This window comes from Perca flavescens, chromosome 12, assembly GCF_004354835.1.
Source record: "Perca flavescens isolate YP-PL-M2 chromosome 12, PFLA_1.0, whole genome shotgun sequence".
NCBI lineage: Eukaryota > Metazoa > Chordata > Actinopteri > Perciformes > Percidae > Perca > Perca flavescens.
The window spans coordinates 3,590,980-3,609,769 of NC_041342.1; the positions used below are offsets into that span (position 1 = coordinate 3,590,980).

The window sequence follows — 18,790 nt, forward strand, 5'->3', positions numbered from 1 at the left end:
AATAGACTTAACCAAAAGTTCTGATCTCTTTAATTGATTGTTGATATAAAGGAATTTAGATCTACGAACTAACTTTAAAACTCAATTCGTCATATTGTCAGTGGTTTGAAAAGAATACATTTCATATACAGTAGGCTACATGTTTAGTTATGTTTTATTTGACCATCTGGACCACTCGTCTGAAGGCCTCTTCAACTCCAAATCCTGTCGATGCGGAACAAGGCTGCACGAACCAATCCCGATCGGAGCAAATCTTATTCAGGTTAAACTTGTCCTTGATTTCAGTGACAGTCAGAGCGCCGTTCACGTCCTGTTTGTTGGCGAGAAGAACCAGCGGACGTCCCCGCAGCTGCTCACTCCTCAGTGTGTTTTCCAGCTCCCGCCGCGCTTCCTCCAGACGCCCCCTGCTCGAGCTGTCCACAACAAACATTACAGCTGCCGCGTCCTGGTAGAAACTCGTCCAGTGCTCGCGCATCTTTCCCTGGCCACCGACATCCCACACGGTTAAGGCGATGCTCTTCCTGTTCTTTCTTGCATCAAACATTTCCACGTTAAAGCCGATGGTAGGAACGGTGCTGACGCACGCGTTGTGTTTCAGTTTGTAGAGGAGAGTCGATTTCCCAGCGTTGTCCAGGCCCAGGAGGAGAACGTGGGCTTCTGGTTGTTTAGATCCTCGCAGTCCCATGGCGACGTACACATATAAAGACATGGGATAGACAAACATTCCACTTACAGTATCTTTTGACGTAGTGTTTGCTTAGTGCGTTGCCCGGAGTTTAATAGATAAGCCGTTAACTCCATGCTGACTGTAACTCACGGCTCACCGATAAGGTGCCACACCAGGGGGCAAAGTTTGTACCAAGAGGATATAACAGTATTGTTCAGCATGTTATGCAGGTACAATGTGCTAAAAGATTACAAAAGGTCATCCCAAATTATTTTACTGAAAGACATTCTGCTACCTAAGTTCACAGTCTAAAATCACAGTAAAAAGGATAATCATACATTCATTGCTATACCTGCTGTAAATATTTATGTGAATAAAACCCACTCTGGTATGCATCTGAATCAGAAAGAATAAAGGTAAAGGGAGACTTTTTATTTTATTTTTTTATATAAGACCATGTTGCACACATAATTTGCCTGAATTTCCATTCTGACACATTTCAGGCATTTTAATCATATACAACACAAGTTGCCTCAGTGCAAGTGACAATCAATGGGTAAACATGGAACACTATCTAGACTTCACCTGCCAAAGAAAGAAATGGTTTCCAACTGAACCAGCGCTGCCCTTCTCTTAAATAAATAAAATAATAAGGCTGTTAAAGTCTTTAAATCCTTTATTTCACCATACAAAACCACTTCAAACAGTCCATCCATCTTGACAGAAAAGTGAAATGTCAATTGGATGTTGTATTCCTCAGACGAACCACTTTCACCAAACAACCTCAAAGTTTCCAGAGCTCCTCAAAAACAAAAGGAGGACATAAACCCCTTTGGACATTATGTTGCTGTGACACCCTTCAGTTACTGAGGGACACATTTTCCTAAATCTAAAGGTGGGTCAGCATTGACCTCCAGTCCACATTAAAACTATATACCATCAATATATATATATATATATATATATATATATATATATATATATATATATATATATATATTGCTTTACAAAACCATGTATTTTAAAAGATGTCTGTATGATATTAAATACAGTAATATATTGAATTCTAAAAAGATGATACAGTCAAATAAAAAAGGAAGTAAAACAAATGAAGGTTGGTCAGCCATTGGAAGGATGCACTTGTTTGCCTTAACACAGTTGGCCAAAGTGCACTGTGATTACAAACCCCTCGTCATAGCAGAGTGGTTGACGTTAGCTGTCATCACAATGCGTTTACACAAAAAAGTAGCCAACTCTACTTATTACTTAACCCAAACTCCCTTCTTTCATTTGATCTACTCCTAATTCTTCTGAAAAGTCAACAACAAAAAGGACTTGGGTGTATTCATTTTTTCTAACTTAAACAAACATAGCTCACAGTTATGTTGGAAACAAACAATTTCCCAAAGAAAACACGTTATCTCAGTGCGCATGACACATGGTACTCTTCGCCTCCTCTCATGATCTTCCTCTCGTGCAGTCTGACACTGAATATATGAATTTCTCATATAGACTAAATCAATAAATTATAGTGATCAGTCCAGCCAACTCTTCCATGTTTCGAAGACGATTTAAATCCACCTTGATTCCACGCGCTGCGCGCCATGATGGCGCACCTCGAACCCAAATCAGCATCAGCGGCATCCTGCTGCTCGGAAAACGCCAGAGCTTAAAAATTGACACAAAGTGTCCAAGTAGCCTACAGGGGCGCTTCCCTTAATTCCGTCGTATAATATCACCTGGGGATTTAGGTTTTGTATCAAGATCTGAGGCAGTTCTCTCCCGGCTTCACCCACACGCCACCGGTCGGATTGTCCATCACGTACACCAGACCCCCGGCGTCACAGCGGCTTTGCATCCAAGAATGGGGTGTTGACTTCTCGATTGCCCGGGGGGAAGAGTGAAGACAAGCCGGCTGACTGGTCACCTTCTTCTGAATGTGGACAACGGAGGATGGAGTACAACAAGCGTCAATCCGCTGATACATGTCCACCGTGCCAACGCTGTGGAAAATCACCCGCGCTTCTATGGAGGATTTGGAGCCTTGCTGTCCCATATTGTACTTAAATTCAAAGAGAATCGAAAGCAGAATTCTGTAATTCGGACTTACGTTTGAGGGTTGGCTGAATGTCAACTTTCTACCTCTGGTGGCTGGCTGCCCGCACTTGTCTCGCTTATAAAGTATCTAGCCTAAATAAATCAACAATGAGTTCCCGTAAGGTTGTAGTGTGACACACTCGGCTGTATGGTTACCAGACGCCTGGATGTTGCAACACGGCTCTTAGGCATTTTGATGAGTCCATGTCCGAGCTATTCTGAGTCTCTCCACCTGGTAAGGAACGTCAATAAACTTATGACCGAGTGCTTCCGAGCTGCCTGCGCCCCTGGGGGCTGCAGCGGGGTTGAGTTGCCATGCACACGGCATAGCAGAGTCATGGCATGGAAAGCTATTTGTGGTCCGACAGAGGCATCCCGGAAACACTCAGAAGACGTCAGAACCTTACTCTCTCTCTCCTCATTCTTTTGTGACTGTGCATCGCCAAATCATTTACAGTAAACAGGTTTTTGAGACAGGTGGTTGGTGGCAAGAGAGCACAGCTGATTCAAAGTCACATACCCTTCACCATACCTAGAGATTGGCATGGGGTACTTTCCATAAAATCCTCTCTCAATGCAAATCAAACCAGCTATTAGGCTAACTGAAACAAAATCATGCCAATCTCTAGGTATGGTGAAGGGTATTTGATGATGTGGGGCTATTTTAATTCCAAAGGCCAAGGGAACTTTATCAGGATGCATAGTATCCTGGATCCATGAAATAACTGGCCTTTAAAAATAAAAATCTGCATGCCTCTATGGGAATTTAACATAGGGGTGTGAAAAACTGCTTAGATACTTTATTTAAAAAGGACCCTTGGAAATAAGGTTGGTGTGTTTTGGTGAGCGTGCTGCACAGTTAATGCAGCCCAGCGGGCTCTGAGATAATAAAGACTGAAGATGGGAAACACATTCCAGTTGAAAGAGTTTGTTTAATACTGATAGTTTAAATACAGAATTGTTTTACACTGCTTTTTTCTTTTTACACTGCGCATCCGCTCACCACATGTGAATCATTGACGGCTTCTCAAATTAAAGGGATGGGTAATTTTCTGTAAACTTCTGCTCATGTACAGAAGGACACTACATGAATGTACAGTATATTGATTTGGCAATCCGCCAGACACCAAAATAAAAAAAGAAATCAACAACAAATAAGGCATTAGGTAAACTCTTAAATAAAAAAAAAAAAGACTTCTCTCAATTGATGCAAAGGTCATGAAACAGTTGTAAAACATAGTTGAACATAAAAAAGTAGAAGTCTGGTGTACTGTAACCTTCCTTGACAGGTTGTTGCTGTTGAGGACACCAGTTGTATTTCTTCAGGAGCATATCATGTTACTAGCTACTAGCATTCCGGCTGTACAGTTCACCATGCGTTGGTTTCTCATGGCAGCAGAGGTGTGGAAGTCTGTTGCACCTCCTGTTTCGTGCTGTCAGGTCAAAAGGCAGCCAACATTGTGTCAATGGATACATACTGTATGTATGTACTTTGTTCATGAACATGGATAAGCCAAAGCACATGCCCTGATACGGATGGTGTAAAACAACTTTGATTGAACAGCTTACATTAGTTCCACCAAGAGGTTAAGGTCAGGAAGTAAATCAGGTTGTACATACATTAAAACCCTCTTGTATTACTGAGGACATACAGTTTATATGTAACAATTCACCATTCCAAAAAATAAACATCTGAAAAGTGCAACTTTTGACATAACTGTTTGTGTGTCTGTGTGCATGTGTTGTATGTTAGAAACAAATCTTAAGTAAGAAATACTACAACCCAAAATCTATCTTCTGAGTATCACTAACCTTTGGTTTACTCAAAAGTTTATTTTATTTATTTTTTGGAGCTTTTCTTCCTTTAATGGACAGGAGAGGTGAGAAAGGGGAGAGAGAGGGGGAAGGCATGCAGGAAATCGTCACAGGTCAGAGTCAGACCCTGGACATCTGCGTCAAGGCATAAACCTCTAAATATATGTGCGCCGGCTCTACCCACTGAGCCAACCCGGCAGAAGATTTTGTGTCTGCTTTAACTTAAAGACAGTTCCCTCTCATTTATAGATGTGTAAGCACCTAAATTCTGAATGAAATCCAACCCACAGAGCAGCAGCAGTATTGTGAGTATTGTGACACTGTTCAAAGCTGACTGCAGCCACAGGGTGGAACTACAGATGGTTAACAGCTACCATTTAAGTCTACAGGCAGCCAGTAGTTGATACTCAAAAGTTAGATTTTAAGTGCAGCATCACTTCAAGTTAAATAAAAGGTATGGATCCACTGGAGTCTTTTTATGTTTGACATTTTCCATATCAAAAATGTAACAGACGCATACATTACTTGAGAGCATCAACAAAATGCAACAAGCAGGGTGGTGTTTTAGCAAATACATTTTCAATAGCTTCCTGTGGTTGCACAGTAGCTTTTGAATAGGCACTAGTTGAAGCCTCCTGTGAAGAAGCCTCCAGTGGAGCTGTACCATTCATGTACATTATATACGGTATACAGTAGTAAATAAATCACAGTCTGAAGTGTGCTGGTTAAGAGAAAGAATCCTCTGCCTGGTGTTGGTCTGTGTTTATGCAGCTCTACTGCTGGAGAACTGCAGTATTTTTTCATGTTTTCATTATGAAGTTTGCAGATGGTTATGATATCTGTATTGTGTTTAAATGCCCTTATCTCAATCAGAAATCTACAAACAAAACAAAACCTAATTTGAACGTGTTTTCGCATGTGTGTGTATGTGTGTGCGTGCACATGTACAGTTCTCAGTAACCTTTAACTTGCTCCAGTCCTACTGGGATATCGCACTCGCTGCTCCATCCAGAAGATGTGGAATATCATTGAAAACATTGATCACAATGTGAGCCCCAAACTTGAGCCTGACCTACTCCCCTGCCTTGCTGCTCCCCCCAGCTCCACTTTTGAACTTCACCACCATGACAGTGATGTTGTCGGGGCAGCCGCGGTAGAAAGACTGGAGGACGATGCTCTTGGCGCCGAAGTGAGGCTCGTCCAGACGCTCGCGGACGAACCGAATGGCCTCCTCGTTGCTGAAAGCGTCCCACAGGCCATCTGATGCCAGGATCATGAACTCTGGCTGCAGCTTGTCCATGTCAAAGGTCATGACATCGGGGTCGGGGATGACTACGTTGAGGTTCTTCAGCGGGTAGTCCCCTAGAGAGCGGGACATAGCCAGGATTCCCTGGACTCTCCAGGATCCATTAAAACTGATGAAACCTCCTGGAAGTGAAGAAATGAGAATAAAAAAAGGTTAGGCACAGTTTATGATCTGTTAATGTGGACATACTGGATATGACGGACCCAGGGGTGGAAGAAGTATTCAGATCCTTTACGGGTCCTTTCAAGTCCTTTAAGTAAAAGTACTAATACCTCATTGTAAAAATACCCTATTAAGTCCTGCATTGAAAATGTTACTTAAGTAAAAGTATGGAAGTATCATCAGGAAAATGTACTTTAAGTATTAAAAGTAAAAGTGCTCAATGCAGTGTTTAATCGGCTAATCATTTCAGCTGGACTAGTTATTATTATACATATTTTATAGACTGTATGTGTTTTCTGTGTGCAAAAAATCTTAAATTTGTAAAGCAACTCCAGTAACTAAAGCTGTCAGATTAATGTAGTGCAGTAAAAAGAACAATATGTCTCTCTGAAATGTAGTGTAGTAGAAGTAGAGAGTGGCACGGAAAGAAAAGAGTCCAGTAAAGTACATTAAACGTGTACTTATGTACAGTACTTGAGTAAATGTACTTAGTTACATTCCACCACTGGACGGAAGAGACAGAAAACTAAACTGAGCTGGAAAAAGCTGTGGTAAATACTGGAGTGATTTGTGATAACTTGATAGGCAGAGCTCGCCTTTGAAAATCCTTTAAACAGCTTAGGTATCTATTGCATCTAGATCTGACCATGTACTTTGTTTAACACAATGCTGTTCCTAAACAGACCAACAGATGGCATCCAAGGAGCCTAAATTCATCCACATGAGAGTGCAGTACAGGTACATGCAGTATGTGATTTATACTACAGGGTTGTTTCTCCCATCATATACCTGCCCTCTTGATCCTCTTGCGCTCTTTGAGCTGGTACGGCTTGTGGTCGTGCGAGAGTGCAACAGCGTTCCCATCTTTGTCACACAACACACCACGAGAGTCTCCAACGTTAGCCACTGTGAGTTCTCTGTCTGACAGCAGCGCTACGAGACATGTCGTTCCTGCACGGGAGATTAGAAGAGAAAGACCAAAACATTAGAGGAAACAGACGAGAAATTTGCTTTTAGTGAATGTGTGGTGGTGTGGAGGGGGTGTGGGGAGGAGGTGGTGGCTCAGGTGAGCAGGTAGGGAGGGACTGATTGCTATAGCTGCAGCGAGTGGTCTGATCATGTTCTCCCTTTAAAGCAGTAGTGAGCCGCAGCAAGCTTTGGATGGCCGACTGTGAGAGAGGAGACGTGGACACTGTGTGGTGAGCTGGACAGCGCAAGTTTTGCCCTCGCGACCGAGAGCCTCGGGCCAAGTGGGAGCGAGGGAGCTCCAGACGGATTGTGGGACAATTCATTGCTGATGCGATCCTCAAATAAAGAGCTGTGGCAAATATTCCTCCTACAGAATGTTACAACAATTCTGAATCAAATCTGGTTGCGTATTTTAAACTGTAAGAGAGGCTAAGGGTTGACCGCATTTTTTTGCAAAGCAGCTGTTGAGAGCAAATAAGAGGAAGAAAGTCAATGTTTGGTTAAGGTTTGGGATATTATACAGAGGCAGTAAAAAGGTAAAGATAACAATGAGTCTTACAACATTCTTGGACAAAGTCCAAAATGTCAGTATGATATATCTCCAGGAATGAAACGGTCAAGAGAGCTCTCGTATGATAATATCTGCCACTATTATATTTCCTTTGATGTTCCACACTATAATAAATACAGTGATTGATAAGGATTAGAGAGTGTATCATATGCTGAACTGACACAATGCCACCAAACCAATCAACACTGAAAAACAATAGGCCAAAAACAGCCATTTCTTGAGGTAGATGTATCAAATGCCACCAACGGATCGATGTGGACTGCAGAGCAAAGAGTTTCAACTACAGCATATTATAAATGCAGCACAATGTTACAACTCAGCAGTTTCACTCAGTCAGTATTACAAGTGTACAGAGAGGGAACCTGTGCTAAGAGGATATTCTACAGGAAATTGTGAGATTTAGTGTGATTGCTGAGGTGTTGTGACACATCATGTCCTGTAATAGGCAGAGAGCGTGAATGCCGAAAGAAACGAGAGCTTGAAGACGTAATTTCAACTTCGGTACTTTAACCAAGGCCACTGTGCACAACATTTTATGCGAATGTTTTGGATTAAAATGTATTACAATAGGACACACCTGCTAAAACACTTGGTAACTTGTTTGTATACTTCATTTGTGTGTGTGGTAGTTTGGGGTGTATTTTCACTAAACACTTCAGCCGATTATTGTTCATTTCCCAAAACCCTCATCCAGCTTTCTGATTTTCCAACTCTTCCCACCCACCCACACACACACACACACACACACACACACACACACACACACACACACACACACACACACACACACACACACACACACACACACACACACACACACACACACACACACACACACACACACACACACACACACACACACACACACACACACACACACACCTGCTTCATCGTGGTTTGCAGAGAGCTTGTCCAGCATCTCACGATCCACGGTCAGGATGCGCTGCTCCAGGATGCTGCCGTAAGAGAGAGCACCATCTCTCTTCTCTCTCTCAAAGGCCTGCAGCTGCTGCTTCAGGGAGTCTGGCAGGTGGGCCTTCACATAGTCAGCTGCAGCCTTGAGAGGGGGGGACGACACAGGGAGGAAGACAGGTGGATGAGTAAAAGGCAAAGCAGTTAGCCTCAGCCCCACAGAAAGTTACGGCTTTCAGCTCCGACTTCAAATACAATCAGTCTGGATGTATAAATACGCAATTCTTCACTAACATGTTCGACATTACAACTTTATTAGGTTTGTTTATATATATATATATATATATATATATATATATATATATATATATATATATATATATATATATATATATATATATATATATATATACAAAATACTGCTTTAAAGAAACTGTTATTTTTGGTGCTTTCATTTTCTACTAATCAAGCTAAGAAAAGCCTGTTTATATATATTAGGTCACCAGAATAGAATAAATAATGTTGTGACTGTTTTTCCCCCTGTGGTTGCCAGGTAATATGGTCTACAACTCATTTAGAGAAGTGGTTTTTTTCTTCATTTCATACAGCAGGTGCTCTGTGCTGAATTATTGAACAACCTCCTCTTTCTCCATCCCAACTGCCCTTAGTTATCTGCTTCCTTCCTCATTTTCTCTGCCAAGATTTCCATTATGCTAATGCTGTCGAATCAAATCTGAAATGGGAGAATGATGTACAATCTTAATGTCCCGGTTGATACAGAGTACATATTTTATACGCATTTCATATTTCTGATGTTCAGATTATGTGCTACGGCACACATTCATTCAGTCTTATATCAATGTTGACCCTTCAGTCCTAAAGCATTTTATGAATATGACCATGCATTTTCGTTTTGATTAATACCTACCAAAATACAGCCAAATAACCTGAGCCAATATAAACATGTGGTGCAAGAGTTTGTCTTTAAAAGTCTCTGCAGCATTTTATTCATACGCATACTAAAGCTGCCAACCACTATAATACTACTGAAAATGTTTATCATTACTTACATGGTATTGGGGGTAAAATACAACGAAGTAGACCTGGACGTGATTTAATATTCCTAATGATCACTAGAGTGTGACCATCTCTTCCAGCTTCCCCCCCACAACCCCCCTTCCCCTCTCTCTTTCCCTTTTACTGACGAGTGTACTCATACATTTATTTAATTGGAGAGAGAAGCACTCAGTGAGCCTTGATCAGGAAAAGTGCTTCAAGTGTAAATTTCCATTTGTCGTAAACAGCTGAAAGGCCAGGGCCAGCGCAGTTTTAGACTTCAGAAATGACTTAACTTCTTAATGAGTGAATGTAAGATGTTGGACCAACGTTATACTACAGGTTGAGTCATCTGTATCTCTCTTTGACATCGCTGCTTTATTTGAATCCTATTTGCCCCTCGAGTCAGTGCATAACTATACATTCAATGTAATGCAGCAAAGTAGTGTGAAAGCCTGCTACCTATTCAAAAGTTCCTGCTTCAACAGCAAATAGTCTCAGTAAATCATGGCAAAAGGGGAGCAGCAGCTTGTGCGGACTTTTATAATTCTGGGCCATAACTTACGGTCTTGATAAAAATACAGAAAAAAAAAAAAAAAGGAAAACAGAGAAGCGTTTGAGAAATGTCCTGCATATTTTCAGAGCCGGAACACACTGAAAGTGCCAGAGACAGCCTGTTCTATTGGGTCATATTTGGTTTGGCGGCAAGGCTTCATTTAGTATTGGGGAGGTTTGTGTGAGTTTGTGTTTACAGTTATGCCAAACTGCATGAAAATTCACAGCACAAAAATGCCCTAGGAGATCCATGCATGCAGTAATATTTACCGACAACATCATTAGCATTGAGAGTCCCAGAAGGTAAACACAGCTTTCCCAGCTTGAACATTAGACTCATGTCTGCATTTACTGTTAGTGCTTAGTTTTTAGACTGGGAACACTCTGTGTGTGTGTGTGTGTGTGTGTGTGTGTGTGTGTGTGTGTGTGTGTGTGTGTGTGTGTGTGTGTGTGTGTGTGTGTGTGTATATCTCAGGATGAGGTTTTTGTATTGATGCATTTGACACGATCATAGCCGAATCCCATGTCAGAGTGACCCATTCTTATTTAGTATGAACCCCATATGACTGACTCCTGACAGAAAAAACAACAAACAAAGCAAACTCATATAAACACATAGATACAACAGGAAGAAAAAAATGCAGGAAAGAAAGAGTGAAAAGGAGGGAGAAAGCGTGAGAGATGTCAGGACAGACGGGAAAAATAAATATTTGTATATGGGACAGGAATAGAAGGAGCAATCCAGATAGGTAAACACACTCTGCTCTCGGTTTGTTGATGTTAAACCAGCAGGAGAACATTTGGATTAAGAGAATGTGAGAGATATGATAAAAGTACTAGTATGCGTCACTATGCCATTCATCTTTAGGTTACATAAACCACTTTGTACACAGAGCTTGAAAGGTGCTTTTTTCAAAATATATATGAAATTCTTAGATTATTACGCATTGATGAATGTGTGTTAAAATAATTATTCAAACGAAAACTGAACTCCAATTAGAAAACACCTTAGTTGCAACTGCAGGGACTTTCTTTACTCAAAACTAAAACATCTCATGTAGTCGATGAAAACCTCAGAAACCTAAAGAATAGAAGAAGTCATTTCATAAGCAAAAATGCCAAACTGTCACTGTGGTTTTCTCAGACAAAAACAAGCATCTGAAGATGTTACTGTGGGCTCTGGGAAATTGTGATGGACTAGTCATTGCTCGACTCACTATACTGTAGATTTGCTTGCAATCTAAATATCTGTTCTTATGTTTCATTAATGAAGAAATAACAGGAAGACTGGGCTCTAAATTATAAACTTAAGCAGTATCATTAAGTGAAATATGTCACACACTAGAACCTCTGGGGGACTGGGGCGGGGGTGTGACAGATGGCGTCCAGGACACATGGTTTATAGGCAGCCATGAGAAACCAGTGACCCTCGACAGCACAGGGGAGTGGAGGAAAGAAAGACAAAACCTACACACACACACACACACACACACACACACACACACACACAGTCTTTGTGATGAATCCAAAGTCAACTCCGTGATTGGCAGTGGGATGGAGGAGATGTTTACACAAAAGAATACAAAGATGGAGGGGAGGGAGGGGAGGGGAATTGTTGAAAATTGGTTGAGTATGAAGTGAGGAACTCAAGGGGCATATATGTCTGTGCCCCAAAATAACAGTGTTCCTATAGAAACCTGAAATGGTGCTAAACAGAGAGTTGGCCTTGTCCTCTTGTCATTTTCTATCTCATTATATGATAAAGCTATCTACATTAATTATGGGGTTATAATAGGTTTTATTGAGTAGGCTAGGCTACGCCTGAATAGCAGCACATATGAATCTACTGTTTGCTTTCTCCAGAGATCTTCCAGCCTGTCTCTACCTGCTCTGAATCCAAATGATGCGAACTCCACTGCAGCAGCAGATCTTTGGGTCGGAGTCCAAACAAGCATAGTGATCACATCGGCCTGCGCACCCTCTCCCTCCCAGCCTACCTCTCCACCGTGACCGTCAAATATCCCGAATATGGACGGGTGGCTCTTGTTGGTGATGTCGGTGAGCACCTCGAAGCGGTCCTCCATGTGATCTCGCCTGCCCTGTATGGAGTACACGGCTACGTTGTTACTCTTGAACTCCCAGGTTTTGGAGAACTCTGCGTCCAGGACACTGAGGCCTCCCAGCCGGTCATTCTGCATCATCTCCGCCACTTTCCCTTTCACCATTTTCACGGCGTCCCGGCTGGACTTGACGATGGTTTTCACCTCGTCGGTGTGAAAGAAATAACTCCACAGCGCCAGACTGATGCACAACAGAAACAATGTCTCAGGCCTGAGGAGAAAATAACGCATAATCCGACCCAGAAGAGACAAGAGCGTCATTGTGTCTCCTATCATCACACGCAACAGAACTGCAGTCTGTCTCTCTCTCTCTCTCGCTCGCTCGCTCGCTCGCTCTCTCTTTCTTTTGGCTCAATTCACTCCATCTGCTCAGCGGAACTATGAAGAAATCGATTCACTAGCCTACTACGCTGACTGACAAAGACTGGATTTCAACATTGAAAGTGCTCCTCGGAGGCCTGTCTTCTCTACGCCGAGCGCATTTGCGCAAAGCACGGCAGACTGCCGGGACACCGGGCCGAGAAGCGGAGAACAAAAGCCGACAGGCCACGGTCATCGACTCGGTCCGATGTCTTCCTATCTTCGGCTATCCAGCTGCGAGAGGATTCTCCGAGTTGAGTCGATCTCTCACAGCCCATTGTAGGATGACGAATATTTTGGGTTAGACCCACCCCGACGAGAGACATGGGAGTCACCGGGGGGCGAGAGCCGACGATGTCCTCCTTTTCCGCCGCGGACCCCGTTTCTTCTCTCGGATAACCTGTGTCTATTCAGTCTCCGCATTTTTCTTTCACACACACACCTCCATTTTTGGAGCTGTGTCAAACCACAAAAGGAGAGTGAGAATAAGACAGGTGTCCCGGAAGTCATATGCGGTTCTGTTAACAAAGCAAAACACGAGAAGGCGCTGCTCTCTGGTGAACAATGGGTGTTTTTAAAGCCAGGGCTTTATTTTGAAAGTAGTTAGCACAAGTGCATTTTTTTTATAGTGGCTAGCTTGACACTGGCTCATTCTTCTGACGTAGTGGGCGCTGACAGGAGTGCGCAGCTGCAAGGACGAGCAAAACATTGGATCCAATGGCGCGGTCTGCGGAATGAAATGATGATGTCATGACATATCATACTGATATCAAAATTAGATAAGTTTTTTATGGCCGGGTTGTCTTAGTTGGTAGAGCAGGCGCACATATAGGTTTATACCTCGACTCAGAGGTCCAGAGTCCGACTGGTGAAGTTTTTCCGCATGTCTTCTCCCCTTTCTCACATGGCAGTCCTGTCCATTAAAGGCCCTACAAAGTAAATACATAGATACATGTTCACCTCCATTCATCACGGAACATTATTGCCCTGCTGACTTGTTATGACCAACTTGATATGAATGTAAAACTTCAGAATAGAATCCATGTGTCAGACACACGTACATCAAGTAAATAGCCTCCATGCAGCAACATGTGAATTCAAATAAAAATGTAATGGCACAATAATAACTAATTATATATTATAATATAAGCTATTATTGCCAAGTTATTAATGTGAGACTGGGCCTTTGTTCAGATGTTGTTAGAGCAGTCATTGCTTTGACCAACCACCGCGCCCTGGTGGCTCTCTGAAGTAATACATCTCTGACAGTCCCATCAACGTCACAAGGCAATATAGTCACACAAAGCGCGCGCGCACACACACACATACACACAAAAAAACACTCTTTCCTATGTAAACTATACTTTCACTTTCTTTGACATACTATGGCTTTTTTCGACTTTATCGCTTTTTTAACATACTATGCTCTGACGGTTTTATTAATTATTTTAACATACTATACTATGACTTGTTAATGCCTTTTTACAACATACTATACTGTGACTGTTTTTAACATACTTTGTTTGGTAGCACAGTGGATCAGTGGTTTGCCAAAAAGCATCAGCAAGTAGTTACTGTTCAAATCCTAGTCCGGGATGGCCCTTTTTTGTGGTTTGAATGTTCTTCCAGACTTTCTTTGACATACTATATACTATCACTATGATCGACATATTTAATGCATTTATCTATCCATGAAATAACCTATAACCTGTTTCACAGAAGTGAAGGGACTCTGTGAAGTTGAACCGTAGTTGAAATATTGAGATGGTTTTTCAGACTACTGAGAGCTTAACTGGTTAAGAAACTTCTCCACAGTCGCAAGGTTAAGAGTTCAAATCCAAAATTTGCCAATTTTTTTTTTCAGTTTCATAAAGGAGTTTCTTATGGATAAAAGCCTGTGCCTAAACTCAATAAAACGCCTCAGAGGAAGAAATCAGTTCCATCATGTTTCTGTCTTCTTTTAGGACAAAGTATAAACTTTTTATCAACTGTTTAAACCTGCTGATAGAGGCCACACTGATGACTTTTTTCAACATTCTATTTACTATGACTTCTTTATCACTTTTATTCAACATAATCTACTATTACTTTTATATCACTTTTTTCAACATACTATACTGTGACTTTTTTCGACATACTATAATATGACCTTTTTATCACTTTTTTCAAAATAATATACTGTGACTTTTTTCGACATACAATACTGTGACTTTTTTTCGACATACTATACTCTTTCTTTTTTATCACTTTTTTCGACATACTATACTGTGACTTTTTTTGACATATACTGTGACTTTTTTCGACATACTATAATATGACCTTTTTATCACTTTTTTCGACATATATACTATGGCTTTTTTCAACATGCTATGCTATGACTTTTTCACTTCTCTGTCTAATTGGAAGACAGAAGCTTGAGTGTTTTGATGTCCAATAAACTAAGTGAAAAATCCAAATATGAAAATATGAATATTTTTGTCAGGTCAGATAGCTAAGAGTGATAAGAGAATGAATGGAAGACATTCTCTTATCATATTCCATACTCATATGTTTCAGTAAGTTTTGAGGTCCAATATAGTATGTAAAAGAGTAAAATATGCCAAAAACATTGTCTGTCAGGTCAGATAGCTTAAGATAATAAGATAATGTTTGGAAGACAGATTGTATGTAAGACACATGTAAACCTGAATGATTTTACTTTTCGCTTGTATTTCAAACATTTCTTACATAAAACACACTTATAAGAAAGTAGTGTATTCACTCAATTAGTTTTTTTTTATAAGATTATTTTTTGGGGGCATTTTTAGGCCTTTATTTCCACAGGACAGATGAAGACACAAAAGGGGAGAGAAAGGGGGAACGACATGCAGGAAAGGGCCGCAGGTTGGAGTTGAACCCTCTGCACCTGCGCCAAAGATTAAACCTCTATATACATACATGTGCTCTACCAACTGAGCTAACACAGCCACAGTGTTTATTCAATTTGTCAGGATATATTCACATTCTTAGCTATACAATTGTAAAATGTCTGTAGTGACCTTCTCTGCCATTTTGCTCTTTTTCAGTTGTTCATCTGTTTTTTTTTGCCACATACAGTATCCCATGGCGCCTCATCAGATTTTGTGTGCAACCTTGGCAACCAATGAGGAATCATTCAGAGTTAATGTCAGAGGTTTGAAACTACATCCAGCACACATCCTGAGACACGTACAGTAAAGCTTGGTTCAGTGGGGCCAGGTTTCCATGAGGTTTACTGGACTCTTTGGGTTGATCAAGGAGGTGAACGGTTGGATTAATGTTGCCACGCCGTCTGTTGTGGGACATTGATCCCTCTCCCACTGGGTGTATGGTGATCCATTTTCTGCTTTGAGGTGCTGCCAAATGGCGTGATCACTACAAGGTGTTACACCCAGTAACTCTCATATGATATGCTATTCACTACCAACAATGTGTGAGTCTGTGTGTGAATACTGTATTTGCATGTACACATGTTCTGCGAATGTGTATCTTCGTGTGTAACCATATATTGTGTACAAAGCAAGCATGTGTGCGAACAACACTTAAGCTGTGTGTGCACTCATGGGCCTTGGAATCTTATCCCATATCACAAAGAATAAAGTCTTGCCTTGTATACAACCTGCTTTATTTCATATCCCTCAGGAGTCATATAATCTGTTCTTTCCAGCCCACCTACCTCATAATAACCCCCGGTGTTCTGTCCCTTGTTCTCTAGTCGGGCTACCGGGCCAATATAAGGAAGCAGGCAGCCTACATCAATCAGTAGTTGGAGCGGATGGAGTGAAGAGTCAACGCCGTTTCCATCAGCAGGTAAACAAACTTGTCGTTTTATTACACATTGTAAAAACGCCCTGTGGTGCAATAGAAAAAAGCCCTGCACCTGTATCTATATTCTTCAAACTTCCACTCTTTTCCCTTACAGCTTACTGTAGCCCTCAGTATGCCTTCCGTTCGCTTAGTTTTCCTGACCACTGTCCTTGTGGTACTGATGGCCGTGCTGGCCTCCAGCGCCCGAACCACACGCTGGCCCAAACCTCAGACCACCAAGAAGCCCCCTCGAGCTGGGAGCAGCGGTGGACGGACCACCACCACGACCCCATCCCCTTCCAGCAGCCTGCACACAGATGAAACAACTGAGGTTACGCCGGGCGCTTACTCCCTGTCCCCTACAGACAGCACCACCTACTCCAGTGACACGTTCTCCACTGAGTTCCACACCGATGCCGTAGTGCCCCCCGGGAACGCCCTTGGAAACTATACCCTTGACTACAGTGAATGCTTCTTCAACTTCTGTGAGTGCTGTCCGCCAGAGAAAGGCCCCGTAGGGCCCATGGGAGCGAGAGGGCCACCGGGACCACAAGGAGAGAGGGGCCCGCTAGGTAAGATGGATTATCATTTGCAGGAAAAATTACCTTTTGTAAGTCAAAATTTGTCCTGCATCATACTCCAGGGTTTTCCCTGCCATTATAAGGCTAAGGTGCAGCAGCCAAGCCATTTTGGGCACCACCTAAGATGAATATACTGTATGTAACTGAATGACTTTTCTCAGATCTAATGATTGTAGTTGGTCCCCAGTTTTGACTTTAAGCATTTTGAATGTTATTTATTTATGATCTCCTCTCGTTTTTTCAACATTTTAAACACAGACATGGTAATAATAATGGTCAAAAAGTATGTGAAACTGCATTTTTTCTTTAGTTTAAAAACGGATCATTTTCTTGAGGGAGGACCCCTAAACCCCTCACCAAATTCGTGCACCCAAGTCTTCCACAAATGTCGGGAAACTGTACTCTGCTCTGTTTTCCAGGGTTACCAGGAGAGAAGGGAGACACAGGACTCAGAGGACTTCCAGGACCAGCAGGACTACCTGGAGCCAACGGACTCAATGGCGACATAGGTACAGCGGGGCTTAACAGCAGGACAGTTTTTGATTGCATCTCCGTTTCTGTCTATCTATCCCTCTCTCCTTTTTTGCAAAACGCTGTCCTGTATAAGTACGTTGTGGATGTCATTTTCTACGCTTTATTTATCAAAACTACCACAGGTGACAAAGGTGATCAAGGACCCATGGGTCTTCCTGGTGCACCTGGAATCCCGGGAAAACCAGGAGAGAAAGGTAGAAATCTCAGTAGAAATTGTATAGATATTACTGTAGGCCATCTCTTTTAATCTTACTGAATTAGATTAGATTAAAATATATATAAGTACACACTTTAAACATGTGTATATGTATATTACTATTTAAAAAATGAATGCATTCTAATTAAAACATGTATTATGTGAATGTAACCTCTCTACCTACTATAGGTGATCCGGGCCCCAGAGGAGAGAAAGGCGAACGTGGCTTCAGTCTGAAAGGGGACCCGGGAGAAAGAGGAGAGCCTGGCCTGAATGGGACTAAGGGAAGCACCGGGCCTATGGGTCCCCCTGGGTTAGCTGGGACAAAGGGTCCGAAAGGTGAACAGGGACCTATAGGCGACTGTTTACCAGGCGAGAAAGGGGATGTGGGTGAGCGTGGGCCCCCTGGTCTGAGAGGTGAGATGGGCCCCCCAGGAGTAAATGGAACTGATGGTGCCAAGGGAGAGAGAGGGGAGCCAGGGCCTCCGGGAGGGAAGGGGGATAACGGTGCCAGAGGGCCCCCAGGACCTCCAGGAGGGAGGGGCATAGCAGGGCTGAGAGGAGAAAGGGGAGCTAAAGGTGTGCGTGGGCCCCGGGGCCCTAAAGGCCCACCAGGTGAGAGTGTGGAGCAGATTCGCTCTGCCTTCAGTGTGGGCTTGTTCCCCAGCAGGTCCTTCCCTCCGCCCGGTCTACCTGTGAAGTTTGATAAGGTGTTTTACAACGGGGAGGGGCACTGGGACCCAACAATCAACAAGTTCAACGCCACATACCCGGGGGTCTACTTATTCAGTTACCACATCACCGTGCGCAACCGGCCCGTCCGTGCTGCCCTAGTGGTTAACGGGGTACGGAAGCTGCGGACTCGGGATTCTCTGTACGGCCAGGACATCGATCAGGCGTCCAACCTGGTGCTGATGCATCTGACTGAAGGCGACCAGGTGTGGCTGGAGACGCTGAGAGACTGGAATGGAGTTTACTCCAGCAGTGAGGATGACAGCACTTTCTCTGGCTTCTTGCTTTACCCAGACCCGAAGAACAAACCTACTGACGTGGAAAACTTGTGA

At 42.6% G+C, this 18,790-nt stretch overlaps 3 protein-coding genes across 3 annotated transcripts; 1 reads left to right on the plus strand and 2 right to left on the minus strand.

Moving 5' to 3' along the window:
- Positions 1-154: 154 nt before the first annotated feature.
- Positions 155-685, minus strand: arl14 (ADP-ribosylation factor-like 14). The gene has a single exon (XM_028593033.1). The coding sequence runs from the start codon at positions 683-685 to the stop codon at positions 155-157; it is 531 nt and encodes a 176-aa protein (XP_028448834.1).
- Positions 686-4,712: 4,027 nt separating this feature from the next.
- Positions 4,713-13,180, minus strand: ppm1la (protein phosphatase, Mg2+/Mn2+ dependent, 1La). Its single transcript, XM_028593032.1, has 4 exons — positions 12,108-13,180; positions 8,470-8,644; positions 6,837-6,998; positions 4,713-6,007 (listed from the first exon to the last, which is right to left on the minus strand). Exons 1-4 carry the CDS (start codon positions 12,504-12,506, stop codon positions 5,652-5,654), a joined length of 1,092 nt encoding a protein of 363 aa, XP_028448833.1. The 5' UTR covers positions 12,507-13,180; the 3' UTR covers positions 4,713-5,651.
- A 3,368-nt stretch (positions 13,181-16,548) lies between these two features.
- Positions 16,549-18,790, plus strand: otol1a (otolin 1a). The gene is made up of 4 exons (XM_028592398.1): positions 16,549-16,987; positions 17,416-17,505; positions 17,653-17,724; positions 17,916-18,790. Exons 1-4 carry the CDS (start codon positions 16,549-16,551, stop codon positions 18,788-18,790), a joined length of 1,476 nt encoding a protein of 491 aa, XP_028448199.1.

What these genes read in the sequence shown, in the direction of transcription:
- arl14 (XM_028593033.1), bottom strand. Translation starts at nt 685, where the DNA reads ATGGGACTGCGAGGATCTAAACAACCAGAAGCCCACGTTCTCCTCCTG.
- ppm1la (XM_028593032.1), bottom strand. Translation starts at nt 12,506, where the DNA reads ATGATAGGAGACACAATGACGCTCTTGTCTCTTCTGGGTCGGATTATG. An exon ending in TGCAAACCACGATGAAGCAG is followed by an intron (nt 6,999 to 8,469) that starts GTGTGTGTGTGT and finishes TCTCCCGTGCAG; the next exon opens with GAACGACATGTCTCGTAGCG. An exon ending in CAAGAGGATCAAGAGGGCAG is followed by an intron (nt 6,008 to 6,836) that starts GTATATGATGGG and finishes CTTCACTTCCAG; the next exon opens with GAGGTTTCATCAGTTTTAAT.
- otol1a (XM_028592398.1), top strand. Translation starts at nt 16,549, where the DNA reads ATGCCTTCCGTTCGCTTAGTTTTCCTGACCACTGTCCTTGTGGTACTG. An exon ending in CGGACTCAATGGCGACATAG is followed by an intron (nt 17,506 to 17,652) that starts GTACAGCGGGGC and finishes AAACTACCACAG; the next exon opens with GTGACAAAGGTGATCAAGGA. An exon ending in GGGAAAACCAGGAGAGAAAG is followed by an intron (nt 17,725 to 17,915) that starts GTAGAAATCTCA and finishes TACCTACTATAG; the next exon opens with GTGATCCGGGCCCCAGAGGA.